This window comes from Ochotona curzoniae, unplaced genomic scaffold (genome assembly GCF_017591425.1).
Source record: "Ochotona curzoniae isolate NIBS_2020 unplaced genomic scaffold, NIBS_Ocur_1.0 scaffold_1037, whole genome shotgun sequence".
Taxonomy (NCBI): Eukaryota; Metazoa; Chordata; class Mammalia; order Lagomorpha; family Ochotonidae; genus Ochotona; species Ochotona curzoniae.
In genome coordinates, this window is record NW_024467083.1 from 28,480,640 (window position 1) to 28,505,571 (window position 24,932).

At 49.6% G+C, this 24,932-nt stretch overlaps 2 protein-coding genes across 5 annotated transcripts; one reads left to right on the forward strand and one right to left on the reverse strand.

Annotated features, from left to right (window-relative positions):
* Positions 1-2,528: 2,528 nt before the first annotated feature.
* Positions 2,529-5,023, reverse strand: ANKRD34A (ankyrin repeat domain 34A). The gene has a single exon (XM_040998771.1). It carries the CDS (start codon positions 4,872-4,874, stop codon positions 3,369-3,371), a length of 1,506 nt encoding a protein of 501 aa, XP_040854705.1. The 5' UTR covers positions 4,875-5,023; the 3' UTR covers positions 2,529-3,368.
* On the forward strand, positions 4,486-20,542 carry POLR3GL (RNA polymerase III subunit GL). 4 transcript variants are annotated; one of them, XM_040998774.1, is made up of 8 exons: positions 4,486-4,688; positions 17,163-17,330; positions 17,612-17,741; positions 18,437-18,505; positions 18,798-18,854; positions 19,058-19,131; positions 19,265-19,369; positions 20,057-20,542. In XM_040998774.1, exons 2-8 carry the CDS (start codon positions 17,205-17,207, stop codon positions 20,141-20,143), a joined length of 648 nt encoding a protein of 215 aa, XP_040854708.1. In that variant the 5' UTR covers positions 4,486-4,688; positions 17,163-17,204; the 3' UTR covers positions 20,144-20,542. The 4 variants fall into 4 exon arrangements, with proteins under 4 accessions (XP_040854708.1, XP_040854706.1, XP_040854709.1 ...); XM_040998772.1 differs by lacking the exon at positions 4,486-4,688 and adding an exon at positions 7,784-7,883; XM_040998773.1 differs by lacking the exon at positions 4,486-4,688 and adding an exon at positions 7,929-8,773.
* Positions 20,543-24,932: the final 4,390 nt, after the last annotated feature.

Here is a 24,932-nt window from a genome sequence, read left to right on the forward strand (position 1 = left end):
GTGAGGATTCAGAGACCATGTGTCGGACCACTTGGTTTTCAAAATAGACACGACGGTTTTACATGTACATGAGGAAAGTGTGCTTAAAAGAAGTAGTGGAAGCTGTCCAAGATCCCATGCAATTGTTAGTAGAGCTAAAGTGAGCGATGCTATTGGCATGTAACGAGCAAATTCTGTGCAGGGTGCTTTAATGCCTTGTCTTATTCAATAAGCATACTGACTAACTAGATTTTATTATTTTACAGAGAAGAATATTGGTATTAGCGCCTGGAACGATGGCTCAATGGCTGAATCCTCACCTTGCCAGCGCCAGGATCCCATATGGGCACTGGTTCATGTCCTGGCTGCTCCACTTCCCTCCAGTTCCCTGCTTATGACCTGGGAAAGCAGTACAGGATGGTCCAAAATCTTGGGACCCTGCATCCGCGTGGGAGACCCCATTTGGGCCACTTGGGGAGCGAACCAGTGGATGGGAGAGCTTTGTCTCACCTTCTCTCCATATATCTGATCTGCCTTTCCAATAAAAATAATTCTAGAAAAATGATGCTCAAGAAGACTACGTCAGGGCCTGGCGGCGTGGGCTAGCTACTAAAGTCCTCCCCTTGAACACGCCAGGATCTCATATAGTCACTGGTTCTAATCCTGGCTGCTCCACTTCCCATCCAGCTCCCTGCTTGTGGCCTAGAAAAGCAGTCAAGGATGGCCCAAAGCTGTGGGACCCTGTACCCACATGGGAGACTCAGAAGAAGTTCCTGGCTCCTGGCTTTGGATCCCGTTGTGCTCACTTGGGGAGTGAATCATCAGATGGAAGATCTTCCTCTCTGTCTCTCCTCCTCTCTGTATAATCTGACTTTGTAATAAAAATAAATAAATCTTAAAAAAAAAAGAAGAAGACTACGTAAATGTTAGGGTATGGCAAGAGGAGGTTCAAAAGTGTGGGGGGTTTTTTTGTTTGTTTAACTTATATTAATTTAACTGAAAGAGAAGAATGCCCGTGTTTCCACCCATTGGTTCATTTTTCAAATCCTGCAAATGGGCAGGATTGACCAGCTGAAGTGTGAAGCTGACAGCTCACTGCAGGACTTCCAGTGAGAATGGCAGGAACCGGTGTAGTTACCCATCATAGCAGCCTCCCAGGTCCTACACTGGTAGAAAACTGGAGTGAGGAGCCAGAATTAGGTGTCAGGCCTGGGCACTCCAGTGTGGGATGCATGTGTCCCACCTGCAAGTCTGAGCACTGCCCAACACAGGTGCTATGATTTCCCACATTTTCATTTTTTGCTATGCCATATTGTGCAATTTTCTGATTCCACTGAGGGAGTTACAGAGTAGAATGGAATGGATGGCTCACTTTACTTCCCTTTTGAGAGACAGATATAAACAGAAATCCAACAAACTGAGAAATCTACGGAGCCGATTAAGAAAGATTGAGATCCTCAGATCTCTCTGTCTCTGTAACACACACACACACACACACACACACACACACACACACACGTCAGTTGACCACTGTGCCATTTGTGTGTAGTAGGTACCCCCCATCTCTCCTATAGTAGCTTAGAAATCAAGGATAGAGAAATAGGGTCAGAAGTAGAAGAAAATGAATGAAATCTACCTGATGAAACACAACTAGGCCCCAAATAAAAATTATAAATAGTCAAGAAATAGGAAGCTTGAAAAGGAACAGTTCATCTACTGGAACTTGTGTTGATGGTGTAGGGAAGGAACTGTTGGTAGGAATCTTCAAAGAAATTAAAAATGGTTTTGATGGTTCCCAGGGTTACCGGAGGAGGGCGGAGCTTGCTTCCAGCCCAGTAGGACATTCAGACCTAAGGCTACAACCCCGAGGGTTGGAATTCTGGCACCCCTTCAGGCAACGGGGTCACTGCTGCACCAATGAAGGACACAAAACAATATTCCACAGCAAATAAGATCCAAAGCAACCCCCCCCCCCCCCCCCGCTTCAGTTTCCACGTCAAGGAGGGTATAAAACTCCCCAGTACATCTCTTCCAGGCTTTGCTTTCCTCTGTAGTTCCCTGGTTCACACCTGACTTTCTGTTACACGTGGAAGGGAAAGCCTGTGACCAAGGTTCCCTGGAATAAAGCCCATCTAAATCCTTTTCTATATGTGGCTGATGTGTTCCTTCCCTGGTGGCCAGCGGATCTAACAGGTTTGTTGTGGATTGTGAATGTGTTGTGGTTTAGTGGGTCTTTGTGATCATTTAAGGAGTGAATCATGGATGAGTCTCTTTGTAAAGTAAAATAAATAGATCTTTAAAAAATAATAATAAAGAACGGAGACAGGAAAGACTGCAGCAAATGAAAGCCCATCAAGTGCCTTAAGACCTTCAGGACACAGGATATTCTTGCCTTTCCCCCCTACTATCACAGTTAGTTGGACTCCTGGAGAGAAGGTAGCTGAAATCTAGATGATTATAGCTATAAATTAGTATCACCCTCCCTCCCCACTCCTAATTTCCCACTCCTCATTCCCCATGCCTCCAGGCAGAAGTGACAAAACAAAGACTTCCGAACACATTTATTTGATAAGTCAAGTGGAGAGAGGCGTTATTTAGGGTTCCTCCCCACTTCTCTCGGTGGGGGTGTTCATAAGCTCAGACAGAAGAGCAGCTTAGAGCCCATGACCCACCACCCCTGGGAAAATGAGTCAACCTGTTAGTGGTGGCTGTGGGGGAAGGACAGGGTGGGAGTAAAAGCAGGAAGTTGAGAAGTCAAGCTGAGAGTAGGAGGGCAGCAGTAGTACTGAGGGGGCAGGGACTGGCTGCAGGAACCCCCAAGAAGAATGAGAAGATATCCTGTAAGGTGAGTGGGGCTGAAAGCAGGGTGTGAACATAGGGCCAGGTCTGCAGAGGCAGGACCCATAGCACTAAGTGGTGTATTCATGAAGTCCAGTGTGCAAAATCATGAGAGGCTGTGTTGCAGGGCATACATGGAAAGCACGGACTTGCTTCAGCAGGAGGGCAAAAATACAGACGATGACCCACAAAGTCGGGTTCCCCCACTGTTTCTGAACAGATGCTTAGGACCCAGTGGTCCTCTGTGTTTATTAGTTAGTGTGTTGTGTCTGTGGGTGCACAAACAATCCCTTGTGCACGTGAAATGTTCAGGCATGAGCGCATGTGTCTATACATTCGGTAAATAAAGAGTGCTTGTCTTTTCCTGCTAATAAGATTCCTGTGCTTGTGGACACATCATGTTGACCCATATGTGCGTGCACCGTGCTGTGAGCACATGCAAGAGATCGCTATGTCTGTGGTATAAGTGTATCTGTGTGCGTGTGTAAGCCGATCCACCTGTCCCATCGAGGTCCCTGCTGCCCACCCTCCCTTGGCTCCTCTCAGACCTCTCAACGCCCTGGCTCCCCTGGCCCACCTAAACTCTGGAAACCCCCTAGCAGGCGTATCTGCTCAGTCTGCATGGAGTGGCGTCTCACCAACTTGCGCTTGGTCCTGGGAGAGCCTGGCGCCCCGGCTTGGGGAGGAGCAGGTAGGGAAGGCGCCCGGCCCCCGGGTTGGGGACGGATGTCGGGGATGGGAGGGTGGGGGCTGACGTTGAGTGGAGGCAGGAAACCTGGGCGTGTTTGCGAGATGTGGTCCAGGAGCAACGTCCCCGAGCCCCTGCGCTCCAGCAGCCCGGGACTCCGCCTCCGTCCGCTCAGCGGAGAGACGGCTCCCGGCAGACTCTCCTGGGACTGGCGCGGGGAGGGAGCCGAGGCGGCAGGAGGGAAGGCCAGCGGGGAGGCGCTGTACCGGCGACGCTCCAAGGCCAGACGGCTGCACTCAGGCGAGTCGGTGCAAAAGTGTCCGGGGGTGTCGAGCTCCAACGACTCCATACGGCTCAGTTTCTGTCGCAATCCTGAAGGGGGACCAGGCTCCTGAGCCTCGGGCGCAGTGTTTCGGCGGGAGAGAGGACCCCCGCCCGTCACTTTCTCCGCCCAAGGGGGCGGGTCCTCAGGGCCTTCCGTGCTGTGACGTCGGGAAAGACGGGGTCGGCCGCTCAGGGTCAGGCCATTGAATTCGGCGGTCAAGCGTTCGATCCCCGGTCTCCCTTCGGCGGGTGGAACCGGTTGTGGAGGGGCCACGAGCCCCCAGGGCTCGGAGTTGAGCCTCTTTAGTGGTTTCGGGGGGTGACGGGGTGGTTTGGGGAGCGGCTCTGAAGGGGAAGGGTCATCGAGGGGCTTAGGAAGAGGGAATTCAAATACGTCCCGCTTCTCCTCCTCCTCCTGGGCGCGAGGGGATAACGACCCACGCCCTCCTCCTTTTTCTCCTCCTCCTCCAGCAGTCTGAAGCTGTATTTCTGAAGGCGATGTGCAGACCCCGGGGCTGGGTGGGGCGGGAGCAGGATCCTCCACCCCAGGGGACGGTGGAGAATTGAGATATTGACGCGTCTTCTTGGTGCCCGAGGGCGAGGTGTCGGTGGTGATGATGATGACTTCCGTGCCCTTGGCCTTGCAGGCGTCCAACAGCGTGGCAAGGGTCTCCCGGTCCCCACGGTCCAGGGCGTGGACCAGCGCAGAGGCGCCCGCGTGATCTCTGACGGAGGGGTCTGCGCCGTGCGCAAGAAGCAGCGAAGCCACCGCGGCGCCCCCACCTCCTGCGCAAGCATGCATGAGAGCCGTGCGCCCTAGGCGGTCTGCGATGTTGGGGTCCGCGCCTTGCTCCAGGAGGTAGCGTACCATGCGCGCCTTGTTTTGGGGGTCGTCGTAGCGGGCCCGGCAGGCCGCCATTAGCGCAGTCTCCCCCTGGGCATCACCCTCGTTCACGTAGGCGCCCCCTTCCAGAAGCAAACGGGCCAAGCGCAGCTTACCCTGACCCACAGCCCGAAGCAGAGCATGGCCCTCGGTGTGCAGCATAGCTGCGGCTGGAGCGAGAGCACTGATGGAGCCGGGACTGGGACCTGCTGAAGATGGCTAGGGGCCTGGGGGTGGAGGTTGACGGAGGCCTGGGGTCTCAGTGATGAAGCTGAACCCTACAAGAAAGAGATGGGTCTTATGGACAGATTCGGCAAGGAAACGGAGGCAGCGGTGGGGGCATCCGGTGTGAGGCAGTACACGGTCCTTCCTCTAACTCATGCCTTTTAGCTTTCTCTCCCCCCCACCCCCCAGCGCATGCCAGAGGAGGTGGGAAGGGTGCACCCGCACTGAAGGATGAGCGCGCGTGCAAAATGCGTACGTGCACGCGCAAGGAGATCCGTGCCCCCACCCTCACCCCACGGCTTATCAGACCTCTCCAGCACCCCCCTTTTCTTATCCACACTTGGAATTCCCCTTTCTAGAATGCTGAACGCCGCCCACCCACACACATGCTTCCATACAAACATATATCCCCATTCCTAACCTCTTTTAGGTTGCCACAGCCCCCAAAAATGGGTAAGGGGAGGGAAGCAGCTTGCGTTTGGGACCTAAAACGGGTGGAGGGAGAATTGGGGGTTTCTTCTGCTCCTGCTATGCTCCCCATCACTCCTGGCTCTTTCCCCCTCCCAGGCTATGTGCCCTAATAGATACCTGGATATCCGCAGAGTCTCTGCCGGGCCAGGATTGAGGTCGTGTCCACCGGGCAGCCAGGGTGGCGGAGCCAGATTCCCAGGGGCCCACATGGCGTTGGGGTGGGGGGGACCCCGGTTCCCTTGGAGTCAGTATCTGCGCCGGATCCTGGTCCCTCCTCCCGGTGCGCCCCGGGCACAGCGCCGGCTCGGGAGGAGAGAAGCTGGGGGGGGGGGATGGGGGCGGAGCTCTCCTGGGCTATTTTTAGCCCTGTTTCTTCGGGTGGGGGCGTCTGGCACCAAACCGCTCCCCCACTCATGCACGCATAAACCCTGAAAAACCTAGAGGCTCCAATTCTGCCTTCCCTTTCTTAGCTGACCTCCCCAAACCTCAACGAACCTAAGTGTCGCTTTCGGAATGACTGTGAGACCCAGACAGGGACCATCCAAATTCTTGGCGGAATTTCAGCAGATCTCCATCCACCCCCACTCTCCTCTAGTTGGTTTGCTTATGTGCTCTGTGCGCCAGACTTAACCTGTCACACACCGCACACGACGCACTCTGCAGAGGGATGTAGACAGGCGATTGGGATCCGCAGCGGGGGCGTATGTAGGTAGGTAGGTAGTCAGAGCGGAGATAACAGCACCACCTCACCTCTGCCAAAAGGATATCCACTGCACAGAGACATCTGGACCTGAGCTCCTTTAGATGATCTGAGGAAGGTAGTTGCCTGGGGTCTAGGGGCATTCCCAGATGCTTCCTTCCCATAATCCCGGGAGGAGAGAGCTAGGCAGGGAAAGCAGGAACCAAGCAACACATCCTGTCATTGTATTTCTTTACTCTCTTGCTTAGACTCATTAATTTCCCATCTTGCTTGAAGGGATCTGTTCTAATTGCTCCTGGTCTTTTCTGTCTTTCTGTCACTACCCACCCCTCTCTCACTGTCTGCTTCTCCTTGCCACCTGCCCTGTCTCCATGGTTACCATAGCTTCCATCTGCATATTTTAGGAATGAATTTCTGTCCAGCTGGAAGGTACCATGGGGAGTCGGGGGATAAGGGAAGAATGCTAAAGATTTGGGATGTGTACCTAGGATTCTGAGATAATTTAGAGGCTGGAGGCCCCCAGGCCCAGGAATCTAAAAACAACATTCCTGGGGCCCAAGATATGGTCCAGAGGGTTACAGGGAGTTAGGCAAAGGCTGCTGATCCCAGCATCCTGTGTGACCGTTGGTTCAAGTCCTGGCTGCTTCACTGCCATGGGAAAGCAGTGTAAGTCACTCACAGGTGGGACCTGGGTAGAATTCCTGGCTCCTGAGTTCAGTCTAGCCCAGCCCTGGTTGCTATGGCTCTCTCTTTCATATATATATATATATATATAAATGTTTTTAAAGTAACATCTCCAGGCAAGGAGAAGAGAACTATTTGCAGGGAAAGTATCCATGTTTGCCAGTTTTTGGATGCCACGTAATGTGCCAAATTTTACATACATTTTTTCAATCCTCATAGCAATTCCAGAAGATAAGAGCTACTATCATTGCCTATGAGGAAACCAAGAAGGGGGTGGGAGGGGGTTAAGCAAGTTCTCCAAGCTTCACAGATATGTGTTGGTCCTTACCCAAAGACTGGTCACTTTATCTGCTCCTAGTCTAGAGGCCATTTTCTCTGACATCCAGGGTGTTCTTGTTGGCTAACTCCTATATTTCATCTCCCAACCCACAACTCCTTTCTGTTTCTGTTTCTTGAGAAAGTAGCACTCACCCTTCCACCCTGACCCCCTTTACCACGGGGCTTGGGGGACTCCGTGGAAAACGCAGAAACCCTGTTCACCCATGCCCAGTCCTTCCTTCCCCCATACCACTCCCCACTTTTCTCACAGACGTGGCAACAGCCCACAAAGCAACATCAACGGTGCTGGAGGGAGGCAGTGCAGAAGTGAAGGAGTGTTGTAGTAATGGAGAAGTCACCAAAAAGTCTGATCCCTAAGAAGCAGCTTTCATTATTCCTCTCATTGCAGAGGCTCCCCGGTTTTTTGGCCTCTCCTTGGAGGCATCCGCAACAGAGATCTAAGCGTCGTCAGGTTCCACCTGCGAACCTCTTCGCCAGCCAGAGGCTCCTCCATCTGGGGTGAAGTCACAAATAACTGACCCCTGGTGGCGCAGCCAGCCTCCCAAGCCTCAGTGCCCGCCGGTTGCCCAGCTCCCTCCTCTGCAGCCGGGCTTTAAGTGGGCGGACCCCGCTCCTCCGCGTCTGCGTGATTGGCCGGGAGAACCGCCAATGGGGAGCTGCGGGGGGCGGGCCTAGGACGCCACCGGCAGGAGGAAGTAGAGCAAAATTCAAGTTGGCGGCGGCGTGGGCTTCGCCTGGGGGAGGGGCGGCAGGTAAGGCTCTGGCCCGGTGGCTGCGACCCGGTTCGAGTTATCACTCCCTGGCTAGTTGAAGCGGGCCAGGCTACAGGGTGGACAAGGCTTTCCGGCAGCTGTTGGCTGAGCCCCCTCCGGCTTCCTCCCCACCCTTCCCGTTGCTGTATAGAATGTAAAACCAGAGAACCCTAGTTCTCTACTGCGCATCAGCAAGATTCGTATTAAAACAGAAAGTGGGAAGGACTCTGCTGTGACATCAACTGGCCCTAATCTGTTAATATTATCCCACAGCCTGTGAGTTTCCCAGACTACTGCTACCTGCCAGGACCCAGCTGGAATGCTACCGTCTGCCTGTAGCTGTCCTGGACCGCACATCCTGCAGAGTTGAGCATTTTCCATTTGATGCATGCTTCTAGGAGAGCACTTAGCAGACATTCTCGCTTTTAATATTTCTGTCCTCAGGACGTAAGGTTTTGGAGGGCAGTTCTAGTATTTAATACATAGTGCCCAATAAACATTCATTGCTTGTGACTGATTTGCAGGAACCTGCCCTCTGGTGAGAGAGGCAGAATTTAAACTCCTAACTTAATTAAGGATCAGGAAAAGACGATTGTAATTAGAGCTGTTTCATTAGCGGTCTGTAATATGACAGTTTTGTAATTGTCCTCTTGATCCAGAGAAGAAAGTGTGAGAATTGGGATGACAAAGAAGGTCTTAGGAATCGGAATGTCTCTTTTGTCAAGAAATAATGTCTTTATTCGCTTGTTCATTCAAGAAACATGTTGAGCACCTAGAGTGTGACAAACACACTGCTAGACGATGCGGCTTGCAGTAATCAGGAGCCCTAGCCTCGCACCCCTCCTTGAACAGGTCAGCCAATTGTTGCCCAACTTTTCTGCACGTCTTTGGTAAGACAACTCTGTTCATTCCATTTTTTTGGACAATTGTTCAAATGTTCTAAATGAAAAATACGTAACTCAATGAAATGCATTCCAGGCTTTCATTAAAAAACAGATCTGCCCTAGTTGTATTCCTAAAAAAAAAAAAAAAAATCTGATTTTGATTATAGAAGTGGTAGACATTTATTCAAGAAAATATGGAAAAAAATAAAGATTTAAGAAAAGCACCTACAGTTTTTAAAAAAGATTTATTTATTTTTATTGGAAAGTCAGATATACAGAGAGGAGGAGAGACAGAGAGGAAGATCCTCTGTCCGATGATTCACTCCCCAAGTGAGCACAATGGTGGTGCTGCACCAATCCAAAGCCAGGAGCCAGGAACCTCTTCCTGGTCTCCCACACGGGTGCAGCGTCCCAAAGCTTTGGGCCGTCCTCGACTGCTTTCCCAGGCCACAAGCAGGGAACTGGCTGGGAAGCGGGGCCTCTGGATTAGAACTGGTACCCATATGGGATCCTGGTGCGTTCAAGGTGAGGACTTTAGCCGTTAGGCTCCCACACCAGGCCCAACACCTACAGTTTAGTGATTGTGTTATAGTGATAATATTTTGCAGCATGTCATTTCAGATTCTTTTTCTGTGTATATACAAGTGTGTGTGGCAAACATAAGTAAGGCCATAAAATAAATACAATGTTTATTATATCTTCTGCCAATATATATTATAAACATTTTTCTGACTTTAAATATTATTTGAAGTCATAATTTTGTAGCTACAGTATAGGCTAAAATAGATGTTTAATTGTTTTTAGCCATTTATTTGTTCTTGGGCAGATTTTTTCTACTACAGATAACTTTGTGATGAACATATTGTACTTCTTTCTCTGACCATATGGATGATGGTTTCTTGTGAATGTATTTTGAAAATGAGATTATTGGATTAAGCTTCTAAATGTTTAAAAGGTTGTTGATTCTATTGATCAAATTGCTCCTTTTAAAGATTTTATTTATAGTCTTTGTGTGACGCATGAAAAAGCATGTCTGAAAAATAACTCATGATAGGGCCCAGCACAGTAGCCTAGTAGCTAAAGTCCTCACCTTGCATATGCCGAGGTCCCATATGGGCACCAAGATCCCATATGGGCACCTGTTCTAACCCTGCTTCCCATCCAGTTCCCTGCTTGTGGCCTGGGAAAGCAGTCCAAGACAGCCCAAAGCCATGGGACCCTGCATCCGCATGGGAGACCCGGAGGAAGTTCCTGGCTCCTGGCTCTGGATCGGCGCAGTACCAGCCATTGCAGTCACTTGGGGAGTGAATCATCGGACAGAAGATCTTCCTCTCTGTCTCTCCTCCTCTCTGTATATCTGACTTTGTGATAAAAATAAATAAATCTTAAAAAAAAAAACCTCACGATAACCTGATTATTATTTCAGTATTTCTCAACGTGACAGGGTGAAGTGTGGTTGTATTGGTCATTCTTTCATCAACTGCCCCTTCAGGTCCTTTGCCCAGTTTTTTCTATAGCGGTGATGTTTTATAATTTGGGTTTGGGCTGACATGTTGCATAGCGGTTAAAATGGGTGCATTGCCTATCAGAGTGCCTCAGTATGATGCCTAGCTCTGGCATCCTGCTAGTCTGCACCCCGGGAGGCAGCTGCGATAACCATCCATGTGGGAGACCCAGTTGGAGCTCCTGGCTCCTGGCTCTCAGCATCTACCAGTCTCCAGTGATGAGCATCTGAGCAGTGGCCCAACACATGAGAGCTCTTTGCTTCTCAGATAACCAAAATTTTAGCTAATTAACCTTTCAAAGGTGTATTAATTTGAAAGGTAGAGCTATACACAGAGACCGAGAGAGAAGGGGAGAGGGAGAGAAATAGATCTTCCAAGTGCTGGTTGACTCCCCAGATGGCCAGAACAGCCAGAGCTGGGTCAAGCTGGAAGCCGTGAGTCAGGAGCTTCATCCTGGTTTCCCCCTTGGACGGCAAAGGCTCGCTTACTTGGGCCTCGTTGCTCTCCTTTCCCTGGCCGCCTGAGCAGGGAGCTGAATCAGCGCGGAGCAGCTGGCACTTGATATACGCTGTAGCTTTACCTGTGAAGCCACAGCACCAGCCCCTCATAGAAATATATATATATATTTTAAAAACTTTGGATTCCCTAGAGTTCTAAATTGATAAGAATGTTAATTTACTGCCTTTACAAATAAAGCAAATTATAGAGTGCCTCTGGCCTCAGCCCCGGGTCCACCGCTTTAGGGAATCTTTCCCAGTCTATGGTTGAGATGTCATCTGTACACCAATGACTCCCAGAATGTGAGCGCCATCGAAACCCCACAGATGCCACAGTTTTGTCCCTTTTGCTTCCTGTTATGTTGCTAGCACCCAAAACAACGATTTGATGTGTAATAAACATCCAGTAAATATTTGTTGGATGACTTAAGGTAATAATATTATTGTTACTATTATTAATCCCACTTTAAAGATAAGTAAACAGGCTTAAAGATGAATAGTCAGAGGCAATGTGGATAGCAAATGATGGAACTGGGACTCAAATCCATGTTCTTAAGCACCAAAAGTGCTGTTTTCCTTAATGTACTTGCTAGTGTTTTTCTGCATGGTTGATTGAGACCAGCCTCTTAGGAACTTCTTGCACAACCAGAGGCATGCACACTTGGGAAGCGAAGTTCAGGATTTCCCAACCACTAGTTTCATTTATTGCCTGGATTCTATAACAGTTTGTCCTTTTCCTCTGTATCCTTGGGTTACTTATTTTAATATCTGGAAATGAAATTAGAGTTGTCTGACCTCAAACTCCATGGTACATGCCCCCTCTTTTTTTGGCTCCCCATGGCTTTGTAATCAAAGCAGCTCTCATCTCTGCTATTAGAGCAGTGTTTGGGGCCAGGCGTGATTGTCTAACCCTCCACCTTGCAAGTGTCAGACGCAAGGCTTTGGGCCATCCTTTGCTGCTCTTCCACACCAAGCTGGAGCTGGATGGAAAGTGGAGCAGCCGGGGCACAAACTGACACCAAGAAGGGACCCCTGCACTTACAGGGGGAGAATTTAACTATTGAGTCAATGTGCATATAGTTTGCACCCTTCATGAACAACTTTTAAATTTGTATGTATTTTTTTAAATAATTTATCTTCTACATATTATTTTAAAATAAATTTTCCTTTTCTTTTTTAAGATTTATTTATTTTTATTGGAAAGTCAGATATGTACAGAAAGGAAGAGACACAGAGAGGAAGATCTTCCATCCAATGATTCACTCCCCAAGCGGTCACACGGTTGGACTGAACCAATCCAAAGCCAGGAGCCAGGAACTCTTCCAGGTCTCCCATGTGGTGCAGGGTCCCAAGGCTTTGGGCCGTCCTCGACTACTTTCCCAGGCCACAAGCAGGAAGCTGGATGGGAAATGGAACAGCCAGAACATGAACTCGTGCCCATAGGGGATCCCGGCTCATTCAAGACAAGGATTTTAACTACCACGCTATCTCACCAGGCCCTAAAATATTTTTTCTTACAAACTAGTTATTGGTGGATTTTGAATCATGACTCTTTTCTTTTTGTGCAATGTGACATTTACTTGTTTTTAATTTTTCTTTTTTCTTTTTTTTTAAATTGAAAAGTCAAATGTACAGAGAGGAGGAGAGACAGAGAGGAAGATCCTCCATCTGATGATTCATTCCCCAAGTGAGTGCAACGGCTGGTGCTGCACTGACCCAAAGCCAGGATCCAGGAACTTCTTCTAGGTCTCCCACACAGGTGCTGAGTCCCAAGGCTTTGGGCTGTCCTGGACTGCTTTCCCAGGCCACAAGCAGGGAGCTGGATGGGAAGTGGAGTTGCCGGGATTAGAACTCGTGCCCATATAGCATCCCGGCTCATTCAAGGTGAGGACGTTAGCTGCTAGGCCATGCTGCCAGGCCCATATTTGTTTTTAATTTTTCAATTTTTTTTTGTTTACCATGCTTTCAAAATTCTTTTCAGAAATTTTTATTGGGCCTGACACAATGACTAGGTTGGCTAATCCTCCCCTTCAAGCTCAGGATCCTATATAGGCGCTGATTCATCTGGCACCTTGCCTGTGCCCTGGGAAGGTAGAGGAAATGGCCCAAGTGCCTGGGCCCCTGCACCAGATGGGAGATCTGGAGAAGGCTCTTGGCTCCCTACTTTGTGTTGGCTCAGCTCTGGCCACTGGGGTCATTTGAGGAGTGAACCAGCAGATGAAAGATCTTCTCTGTATCTCCTTCTCTCTGTAAATCTGCTTTTCCAATAATAAATAAATAACTCTTTTTAAAAAATTTATTAATTGAGGGCCCGGCAGCGTGACCTAGCGGCTAAAGTCCTCACCTTGACCACGCACCAGGATCCCATATGGGCACCGGTTCTAATCCCGGCAGCTCCATTTGCCATCCAGCTCCCTGCTTGTGGCCTGGGAAAGCAGTCGAGGACGGCCCAAAGCTTTGGGACCCTGCACCCGCGCAGGAGACCTGGAAGAGGCTCTTAGTTCCTGGCTTTGGATCGGCATAGCATCGGCCGTTGTGCTCACTTGGGGAGTGAATCATTGGACGGAAGATCTTCCTCTCTGTCTCTCCTCTCTTTGTGTAGCTGATTTTCTAATAAATAAATAAATCTTTAAAAATTATTAATTGAATATTTACGGAGTACACTGTGACATCTCAGTATGACAATGTATGCTGATCATATCAGAGTAATTATTATTTTTCTCGTCATTTTTGCTTTGTGATTGGCGCCTTAGAGAGTCTTCTGTTTATTCAGAAAACACCTGCTGTGTTGTCGTATACCGTAGTCACCACACTTTGCTGTGCAAGACAGTAACTGATTCCTCTATCTGTGAATTGGTCTCATTTGTTATTCAATCTTCCTCTGTCCCCTCTTCTTCCCAGCCTCTACTAACTACCATTCTTTGTTCAAATTCAAGTTTCTTTTCCTTTATTTATTTATTAAAAAATCTTATTTATTTTTTTCTTCATTTTTTTTTCTTTTTCTTTTTGGAAATTTATTTATTTTTATTGGAAAGTTAGATTTACAGAGAGAAGGAGAGACAGAGAGGAAGATCTTCTATCCAATGATTCACTCCCCAAGTGGCCACAATGGCTGGAGCTGAGCCAATCTGAAGCCAGGAACCTCTTCTGGGTCTCCCACGCGGGTGCAGGGTCTCAAGGCCTCAACTACTTTCCCAGGCCACAAGCAGGGAGCTGGAAGGGAATTGGAGTAGTCAGGATATAAACTGGCGCCTGTATAGGATCCCAGCTTGGGCAAGGTGAGGACTTTAGCCACTAGGCTACTGTGCTGGGCCCTGAAGTTTCTTTTTAAAAATTCACAGATATTATTTTCTGTGAGTGTTAGATTTACAGAAAAATTTGACAGATAGTACTGAGAGTTTCCCTATGCTCCCCCATTTTTAAAGAAGATTTATTTATTTTTACTGGAAAGGCAGATTTTACGTAGAGAGAAGTAGAGACAGAGAGTGTCTTCCATCTGCTGGTTCACTCCCCAAGAGGCCACAGCTTCCAGAGCTGGGCCAATCTGAAATCAGGAGTTAGGAGCTTTTTCCGGGCCTTTCACATGGGTGCAGGGACCCAAGGCTTTGAGCCGTCCTCCACTATTTTCACTGGGAGCTGGATGGGAGGTGGAGCCGCCAGCACGTGAACTGGTGTCCGTATGGAATGTGCCTGGGCTTGCAGGCAGAGGTTTAGCCAGGTGAGCCAGTGTACCTGTCCTTCCTTTTTTTTTTTTTTCCTAGATTTATTTGCAAAGCAGAGAGAGCAAATTTCATATGGGCCTCCTGCTTGGGTGCAGAGGACTAAGTATGTGGGTCGTGTTGCACTGTTTTCCCAGGTGCATTAGCAGGGAGCTGGTTTGGGAGTAGAGCTGTTGGGACTGAGCCAGTATCCATGATGCCAGTGTCGCAGGTGGTGACATAACGTGCAGTGCCACAACATTGACCTTATTTTCTCAATTATATAATATCTTTGTTTAAAATGATATACCAGGGCCTGGCATGGTGGCCTAGTAGCTAAAGTCCTCGCCTGGAACACACCAGGATACCATATGGGCCCCAGTTCTAATCCCAGCAGCTCCACTTCCCTTCCAGCTACCTAATTGTGGCCTGGGAAAGCAGTTTAGGACGGCCCAAAGCTTTGGGACTCTGTACCTGCATAGGAGACCCAGAGAGGCTCCTGGCTTCAGATTGGCTCAGTTCCAGCCGTTGAGTCTGCTTCTGGAGTGAACCATCAGATGGAAGCTCTTCCTCTGTCTCTCCTCCTCTCTGTATATCCGCCTTTCCAATAAAAATAAATATGATGAATTAAAAAAAAAAGATGAACCAGTTGCCACGTTATTATTAACTGAAGTCCATGCTTGACTCAGATGTCTTTAATTTGCAACCTGTCCTTCTTATGTACCAGGGTTCTATCCAGGGTGGTACATTATATTTAAGCTCCTCTTGGCTATGATGGCTTGCTATTTTTCATGGCCTTGAGTGTTGCAGTACAATGGAGGAGACAACTTGGGCTGCCCATCCATTGGAATTTGGTGTTTTTCTTGTGATTAGATAGGGGTTATGAGTTTAGGGGAGGATGATGACAGAGGTAAAGTGCCATGTCACGAATCATGTCCAGGATGTATACCACCAACCTAATTGATGACTTACTGATGTTGACCTTGGTCATCCGGCTGAGGCAGTGTTTGATAACTCCACTACAAAGTTATTGTCCCTCACCCGCAGTTTTCCAAAATTGTGTCGGTCCGTGTTTAAGAAGTGTGGTGTCTATATGATTATTTGAAATTCATTGTTTGCTTCCCTATGTGTTCATTTGTTCAGTTGTTTACATCAAAGTACATGAACAAGTATTTATTTTGTACTTTAGGGCTGCGCTGCTTTAATTTGTGGGGCCCACGCTGTTCTGGCTTTGTCGATCAGGAGCGCCTTCGGTTGGCCCTTTGCCCCTCTGACATGGCCCTGTATGGCTGTGTGGTTTGGATGCCTTACACCATGGTGCCTTAAAATGCTGCACACTCTTGTTGTGTATTTTCTGTGTAGTCCTGGAATCAACTATTTTTCCAAAGATCCCTGGTTCTTTTCTTTTTTTTTTCATTTTTTAAATTATATTTTTGACAATCTTTACATAGTTAATTAGGGTAAAAAGGTTGAAAGGCTATAGGAAAGTGGGTAAGACTATTATTTCCATATTGTTTTCTTCATGTATCTGAGGTAAAGGGGGATATTGAGGGAGAAGCCCCACCCAGTCTCCCACCCACCCCAGGTCCCTGATGTGGGGCATGCTCTGAGGGTCTTGCTCAAGTGGTTTTGATAGCTCAACGGTTATGAATCACTGCCAGTCTCGCCACTCCAAGCACGATGAGGTCATTGAAGAATCCACTGATTGACATAGTCCTTCGTAGAGTCTTCGTTTGCCCAGTTTTTCACTGCCAACATATAGCTGAGGTGGTTGATTGACTTGTTCTGTCTTCCGTCTTTTCTTGGTTAGGGTTCTGAGTCCGGCATTTCGACTGGGGAGATCCCCAAAGAAACTTTGTCTGAGGTGTTCCCAGACCAGATCCCTGGTTCTTTTCATAGGAGAATGGAATTAAACACAAGATCTAGGCGCTCATTGCTATTGGGATGCCATTTCTTTGGGTTTCACTTTCGTTGGGTGATTTTCTTGCTCCTCCTGGCTGGCTCAGATTCCTCAGCATTGAAGACTAGAGACCAAGGTCAGCAGAGATTCATCAGGGCTGACCGGAGTGGTGTGCACGGCCCTGGGGGAGAATGGGCACCTGTTCCTTAGCAAAAGGCCACCAGAAGCAGAATAATGGGCAGTTTACAGAATCTGGTCCTGTCCACTGTTAAGATCCTGAGCTTCTATATAAGTGACATTTAAAAAGATCAATTTGATTGTAATGCGGCTTTCCCCTGAGTGATGGTGAGACGGGTGGCATCTCTGTGTCCCCACAGTGCCTGGGCAGGACAACACCTTTTTGATGGTAGGTACTTAATGTTTCCTGAAGTGCATTGCATTGGATTGGGCTGGAAGGATGGGGAGAAGAATTCCAAGGCAGTATGTGGCAACGCAGGTAGTAACGGCAGCAGACTGTCTTGGGGATGTAGAGAAACTTTGTCCGAGGGTCTACTCACCTGCTCCTTTGTATTATAATCATATTGTATGATAATGATCTGCCCGCTCGGGACCATGTCTCATCCATGTTTGTATTTTCACAAATTCCATGCCTCTCACTGTGGTTCTTTAGCCAAAATTTGTTGAATGGTGTGGGCTTTACAAGTCCCAGGGAGAAAAAGTTGAGTGTCATGTCCCTGCTTTGCTATCTGTCCAATCTACTGTATTTTTTTTTCTCTTTGTTTCTTTATTTGTCAGGTTTTTCTCACAGGATCTCTGAATATCCAGGCCCCCTCCAGCATGGCCGGCCGGGGTGGGGGCCGGGGTCGTGGCCGGGGCCAGCTGACCTTCAACATGGAGGCCGTGGGCATTGGGAAGGGGGATGCTTTGCCCCCGCCTACCCTGCAGCCTTCTCCACTGTTCCCTGTGAGTGCCTCCCTTCCTTCCCCAGGATGACCCCAAATCCTTGGGTTCCTAGAACCTGGCCCATCAAAACACCATCCTTCTCTTCCTCCCCCAGCTCTCTGGTCCCTCCCCCCAAGAGGGGTGTTGCTCCCAGATCCCCTGCTTTCACAGTCACGTCAAACCCCCTCCCAGCTCTCTTCCGGCCCTCTGTTTAGTGGGAGCATTGGATTAAACTGGGAGTGGGGGAGGTTTGTACTCACTCATTTTTTTCCCTGAACTAAACGCTGCCCCTGCCTCCTTAGCCCTTGGAGTTCCGGCCAGTGCCACTGCCCTCAGGCGAGGAAGGGGAGTATGTGCTGGCACTGAAGCAGGAGCTACGAGGGGCCATGAGGCAGCTCCCCTACTTCATCCGGCCAGCTGTCCCCAAGAGAGGTCAGTTGGGGTACCTGTTGTGGCCAGTGTCCGTACTTAACACCACCGAGGGCCAGAGAGACACAGGAAAAGTGCCGAGGAGATCCTAATTACTTCTGTATCTGCGATGCGTGCCAGTATTTCTGGTTTGTTTTTGATTCTCACAAAAGCCTTGGAACAGTGGGAAAAATTAAGTAATAAGATCCCATTTTACATGCATAAAGTGGGGGATACATTAAAAAAAAAACCTAACAATCTGGATATTGCAGATACCAAGTAACAGAAGGAGGCTGGTGCTGGGTCTCCCAGTAGTTAGTGGACAAAAGGGAGCTCAGGGGGACCAGGAGGGCCTGGAGAAGCAGGTGCTGTTGTTGGGACAGTGGGTATTTGTCAGCTGGTGTGAGCTAAGCAGTTCAGTGCAGTGACAACTGGTGCTTTCCTAGATGGGAGACCAGATCTGAACCCCCAAATAAAGAGCTTTACCAAATGCCGGTTTTGTTAGCCAGTATCCTGCCCATGGCACCATACTTCTCAATATAACTGTGGAAGGAAAAAATAAATTGTCAAGAGTTTTGGGTGATGAAATCGCAGATTAGTGCTAAGGTCCCCCCTTGGGCTGATGTCCTAGGCTCTGGGTTTGGGGCAAAGGGACCCTTGGGAACAGCCCTGTTCTAGGGCTTCTGAAGGGATAAAACTTTGACCCTTGGCCCCCCCAGATGTGGAACGTTACTCAGACAAATATCAGATGTCGGGGCCGATTGACAATGCCATTGATTGGAACCCAGGTGGGTGATGGACCCTTTCATTCTATTGCTCTTGTTTCAAACTGTCTCAAGCCAACCCCTAAGCCCCTCCGTCTATTCAGGATTACAAACAAGAACCTTAGCTGGGCTCCCAGATAGTCTTAGAGTCTGCCTGAAAAGCCTCTCAACTAACCCCCATTCCTCGGGAGGTGTCCCCTACCAGCTTTGTGCAGAACAATTTTGGCCCACACTGTCCTCTCCTTTGAAACCAAGTCATTACTCCTCAGAGCCCCCGGCAGGGTCCTGTTAATATTCACGTTCCTACTGTTCCTAGATTGGCGGCGTCTACCCCGGGAGCTAAAGATCCGAGTGCGGAAGCTACAGAAGGAGCGTGAGTGTTTCTGGAAAAAGGAGAGAGAGGTTCTAGCAGCGACTGGAAGGCCTGCTGCCTTCCCCTACCAGTTCTAGCGCTGTTGCTAGATGCTGTGGTGGCCACGTGGGGGCAGCAGAGTGGCATGTTCTCTCCAGGAGGGCAGGCTGAGGGCCAGAGGCAGATTTGCTGTCTGATGGTTCACTTTTTGATCCGTCCACCAGGGGCCCCCATTCTACTCCCTAAGAGACCCCCTAAGACGGCAGAAGAGAAAGAGGAAACCATACAGAAACTGGAGGTGAGGGGGAAGTATGTGCAAAGACCTCCTGCACCCCAGATCCAGTTCCTCTCCCTTGGCCCCTGTGTGCTTCAGTTTTTCTCCCTTCTAAGAGCTGAATTTCAGTCCCTTTTCCTATTCATTTTCACATGAGTCCCTGGAGAAGAAGGAGGAAGAGGTGACTTCAGAGGAAGATGAGGATAAAGAAGAAAAGGAAGAGGAGGAAGAGGAGGAGTATGATGAAGAAGAACATGAAGAGGTGAAGGGGACCTCCTTCTACCTCAGTGCTCCCCAAACTCTGGGATCTTAACTCCTTCTGCCAGGATGTTCTGAGATAGATGGTACCTCGGCAGCAGAGGCTTCCCTCTCTTCCTCTGGTCTCAGGTTCCTTTTCTATATATGTTATTACTGGAGAGTCAGATATACAGAGACAGAAAGGAACATCTTTCCTCTGTTGATTCACTCCCCAAGTGACCGCAATGGCCAGAGCCAAGCCGGTTTGAAGCCAGGAGCCAGGAGCCTCTTCTGGGTCTCCCATGTGGGTGCAGGATCCCAAGAATTTGGGCCATCCTCAACTGCTTTCCCAGGCCACAAGCAGGGAGCTGGATGGGAAGCCGGGCTGCTGGGATTAGAACTGGCACCCATATGAGATCTCGGCGAGTGCAATGCGAGGACTTTAACCATTAGGCCATTGTGCCAGGCCCCTCAGATTCCTTTGCAAAGCAGTAACAGGTGGAAGGGCTGTTCTGGGCTTGGAGTGGGGGAGGAGGGGCCTGGTACACAGGGAACAGGAGGGCTGTCCTGGGTTTGGAGTGGGGGAGGAGGGGCCTGGTACACAGGGAACAGGAGGGCTGTCCCGGGTTTGGAGTGGGGGAGGAGGGGCCCGATGCACAGGGAACAGGAGGGATGCCAAGCCCAAGCCTGACCTCTACATTGTTTTTTTCAGGAAACTGATTACATCATGTCGTACTTTGACAATGGGGAGGATTTTGGGGGTGACAGTGATGACAACATGGATGAGGCTATATACTGAACAACAGTCTGGACCCTCCGATGCTCTGCCTTTGCGGTACAGGCAGTACCTGTGCGTGTGACTTGATTTTGTGCAGACCACTTCTGTCTGCTCCCTGGCGCTGGGAATGGAGAGCAATGCCAGACAGCATTCTTTCCTCGCCTTCCCCTCCTTCTGTGTCTGTATCATCTCTGGTGTCTTGAAGCAGAGGTAGAAGATCCATGTCCTCATTGGATGAAGCATGAGGATACAAGGGAAAGAACTGGGCTGTAGAGAGTTCAGACAGCCGTGCACACATGCCCCCAGCCAAGTTAACTACTCTTTCTGGAGGTAACTTGGAAGGGGAGGTACGGTGGTGGTGGAAGCACTTAGGAGGGTAAACACCTATTTTATATATTTAATAAAGGAGTTTTATCTGTTTCTCTGTCTTGGATGAGGCGTGGTGGGAGAGGCTGAGTTGTATCCAGTGTGGACACAAGATGATGGCCGTCTCGCTTTTGTCCTTTCTTCCTCACTCCCATGAGCGGACACACGCAGCCCAGGCCTCTCAGGGAATTTGTCTGCAGGCTCCTGTGGTGGGAAAATATGGCACCAGCAGCAGACCAGCTGGCTTCGGGGCCTCTGTTTCTCAGGCCACGGGGCCGTGACTGTGTCTGCTCACACATGCTTGCAAGGAACATGCTCTCTCTTTCCCACACTTGACCTTCATCTTGTCCTTATTTACCAAGAATGATTACAGCTATTTTTGTGGAGAGAGCCAAGGAAGCCAGGTGTGGGGAGGGAGGCGGGGAGAGGAGTCGGCTGCCGCTCAGCATACCTACCCCTCTTCCAGCCTGGAGTTCCTCCCCTCTACCCCACTTGGAAAAGTGTTTCTGTGCAGAGGGAACCCAGATGCAGTGTTCTGCCCTTGCAAAAGCAGGTGCGCACGGAGTTGCAGTTTCTTTTTGGCTTCTTACCTCTGCGGAATGAAGTTAGCCTTTGTCACTCCCTTCTTGGGGGAGGGGAGTAGGCGGTTGCTGCTGTACAGGAAGTAAGGCGGGTGGGGAAGTCGAGAGTGATTTAGGGACACTCATAGAACTGCGCCCACGCGGCTCTCCCTTGGCTGAGGTCACTTCCCTGGGCTCTGATTGGCTTCTAAGGAAACCCTCTGTGAGCCGATTGGTTCCACGCACTTGACATGCAGCAGCCACGGGTGAGCTGCGTGTCCAGAGTAGGAACTGAATAAGGAAGCACACACAGACACCTGGCCTGCTATCATGGTAACTCAGCATTTCTGAGTCAGAAGATGGGATGTAGAACAACCTTTGAGAAATGTTCCAACTGCCCCTAGGCAGCCTGACTGAACACCCTGCAGCGCGTCGCGATGGAGGCCAACAATCTGAGGCAAACCCCGCTGTACAGAAGGAAGAGAAACTGGGACTCTGCCTAGGGAAAGTACGTTAGAGCTTGATTTGGATGTGTTGGTAGGTGCTAAGATAGAAGCAGCTAAGAAAACAGAGGAGGAAGCAGGAATAGAAACAGAACATTCCAGAGTGATTGAGCAATTTGTCATGATTGATGTGTTTCCTTTTCTAGCTCTCTAAGATATTGTGTGCATAGAGGCGGGAGGGGCCAGTAGGTCTAATTGGGGTTTCCCATAATTATTTTTCAGCCCGTGGTTGTCGTTAGGGAGTGATGAACACAACACAAGAGTAAAAACACCAAAGTTGAATTTTTGCTTTTATTCCTACATACCTATACTTAACCTGGCCAGCCTTACCTGTTTCTGTGTTTGGGGCATGGCCAGACACTAAATCCCATGTAGTTCCAGTCTGGGAACTAAGAAGAATGAGAACAAAATGTTCTGGATGAGAGGAAGTTACAGGAGGGCTGGAACTCCATTCCCACTGCTGCCGCCACGCACACGCAGCTGGGAAAGGAGGGCAAAGGTTGGAGTGACCACTTTAGGATCCTTTGTCCTGCCTCAAAGTCACTGTGTTGGAAAGCTGGAACCGTTCTTGGACTTTGCCCCAACTGGCAGATGACTTTACTGGATAAAGCCAAAGACACGAGACCCAGCAGCTTTGCCTAAATTCTGGAGCATTGCAGTCAGAAACCAGAATGTTTCCACGAGCCTTGATGGAGACTGAAGGCTGGCGTCTGGTGGTCAGGATTGGGAACGACAGGGTTCCCCACTGAGGGGTTAGGGCTTGGGGCCCTGCTTCCAACCCTTCCAGGGGACTCAGCCTTACACCGGCTCCCTGCCACACCTATTTGCATTGAACAACAGATTACTCCCAAATCCACACCCCGGACCAAGCAGCTTTGGTGCTATGGCAACAGTCCTGTCCTTTTGTACCCTGGGATCTATTCTTGACTCGTAGTCCCACTTCACTTTGGGCAGGCAGTTTGAGAGTGAGACTCTGTAAACTGGCTCTGGGACTCCAGCGGTTTGAGGGCAACCTCCACGGGGGATCCGGATGTATCATGTGATTTAAACTGGGAATGAAAACAAAATGGGGATTCAGAGATCAAGTAGATAGGATGAGGATCGGATTTGGTAAGAAAAAGATGGTTCCTTTCTTTAATTCATTTTTGTTGCTGTTTGGAAGAGAGGAAGAGGGCTCAGCACAATGGCTCAATTGGCTAATCCTCACTTTTCAAGCAGTGGGATCCCATATGGGCACCAATTTGTGTCCTGCCTGCTCCACTTCCCATCCGGTGCCCTGCCTATGGCCTACGACAGCAACAGAGGACAGCCCCAAGTCCTTGGGATGTGGCACCCACATGGGAGACCTGAAGGAGACTCCTGGCTTCTGGCTCTGAATCAGCTCAGCTCCAGCCATTGTGGCCATTTGGGGAGTGAACCAGGAGATGGAAGATCTTTCTCTCTGTCTCTCCTTCTCTCTGTAAGTCTCCCTATCAAATAAAAATGAATAAATCTTAAGAGAGAAAGGAAGAGGGACTGGTGTTGTGGCATAGTATATTAAGCCACCACCTGAAATGCCAGCATCCCGACGGTACCAGACCCAGCTGCTCCACTTTCTTTTTTTTTTTTTTAAGATGTATTTCTTATAATTTTTTAAAGATTTATTTATTTTTTATTGCAAAACCAGATATACAGAGAGGAGGAGAGAGAGAGGAAGATCTTCCGTCCAATGATTCATTCCCCAAGTAAGCGCAACGGCCGGTGCTGCACCAATCCAAAGCCAGGAGCCAGGAACTTCTTCCAGGTATCCCACACAGATGCAGGGTCCCAAGGCTTTGGGCTGTCCTCGACTGCTTCCCCAGGCCACACGCAGGGAACTGGATGGGAAGTGGAGCTGCCGGGATTAGAACCAGAGCCCATGTGGGATCCTGGCGCATTCAAGGTGAGGACTTTAGCCACTAGGCCACACTGCCAGGCCCTTAAGATGTATTTTTATTTTTTATTACAAAGTCAGATATACAGAGAGGAGGAGAGACAGAGAGGAAGATCTTCCATCCGATGATTCACTCCCCAAGTGACTGCATCGGTTTGTGCCGAGCCCCTGCTCCACTTTCTTTCTTTTTTTTGGGGGGGGGGAGGGGGAGGGTGCTTCATATTAAACTTATAGTTTTATTCAGGTTTGATTTTTAACAAATGGGTGGGGGAAGAGAGCGAGCCCGCAGGGAAAGGGTGAAACCCAAGGGGGGCAGGGCCTCCCAGATGCCGGACAAGGGGGCAGGTCCACTCCTCTCCCCTCCCCTTCCCTCCCCCCCCCCCGTTTGAAGGAGCATGGGGAGAGACCCAGGCAAGGGAGGGGACTGGCCCCCAGTCTGGTGGGGAAGTACTTAGGGTGGGGGGATGCTGTGAGGAGCAGACCAGACTAAGGCTGAGAAGAGGAAGGGCACTGGGACCATTTGCCAGAATCCACAGCTTTCCGATTCCAGGTTGAATGAAAAAAAAAAAAGAAAAACTAAACCACGAGCAGCACCCACCTCCTCTCCTCCACCAGGGCTGCAGTGTGAGGGGAGCGGAGGCAGGCAGCTTCACCAAGGCCACTGCTCACCAGCTCATGGCCAAGGGAGCTAGGTGAAGGGCAGGGGCTCCCCGACAGATTGAAGGGGTGGGGGAAGTCAAAATAAAACATCATTGTGTAGGAGTCCAGCCAAGGGCCAGGCCAGAGTGGTTCCTGGCTGGGGGAGGGGCCTCTGCAGGCTGAGGATCACATCGCTAATGCCACCGCTGCCACCACCTGGAGCCAGTTATTTTGCCACGGCCTTGATTGCTACAGCTGCCTCCTCTGTCATGGCCGACAGCACTGTGGGGATCTCTTCTCCACAGTCGTACTGCTCAATCTCCTTCCCGAGGTCTCCCTGAGGCAGGCGGGGATCCTCCCGCACCTGCCTGCTGGCCTGACCCTGCTCCACTTTCAATCCAGCTCCCTGCTAAAGCGCCTGTGAAAGCAGTGGAGGATGACTCAAGTTCTTTTTTTTTTTTTTCTTTTAAAAGACTTATTATTTTTTTATTGGAAAGTCAGATATACAAAGAGGAGAGTCGGAAAGGAAGATCTTTCATTTAATGATTCACTCCCCAAGTGACTGCAACAGTTGGAGCTGAGCCGGTCTGAAGCCAGGAGCCTGGAGCTTCTTCCAGATCTCCCATGTGGGTATCAGGTCCCAAGGCGTTGGACTGTTCTCCACTGCTTTCCCAGGCCACAAGCATGGAGCTGGATGGGAAGCGGGGCTGCCAGGAATAGAACCAGCACTCATATGGGATCCTGGCACATTCAAGGCGAGGACTTGAGCCTTTAGGCCACCACGCAGGGCCCGACTCAAGTTCTGGGTCCATGCACCCATATGGAAGACC

Excerpts from the sequence above, each read along its gene's own strand:
- ANKRD34A (XM_040998771.1), bottom strand. The coding sequence starts at position 4,874 with ATGCTGCACACCGAGGGCCATGCTCTGCTTCGGGCTGTGGGTCAGGGT.
- POLR3GL (XM_040998774.1), top strand. The coding sequence starts at position 17,205 with ATGGCCGGCCGGGGTGGGGGCCGGGGTCGTGGCCGGGGCCAGCTGACC. Across the intron at positions 18,855-19,057 it reads GCGGAAGCTACAGAAGGAGC|GGGCCCCCATTCTACTCCCT; the intron begins GTGAGTGTTTCT and ends TCCGTCCACCAG. Across the intron at positions 19,132-19,264 it reads AAACCATACAGAAACTGGAG|TCCCTGGAGAAGAAGGAGGA; the intron begins GTGAGGGGGAAG and ends TTTTCACATGAG.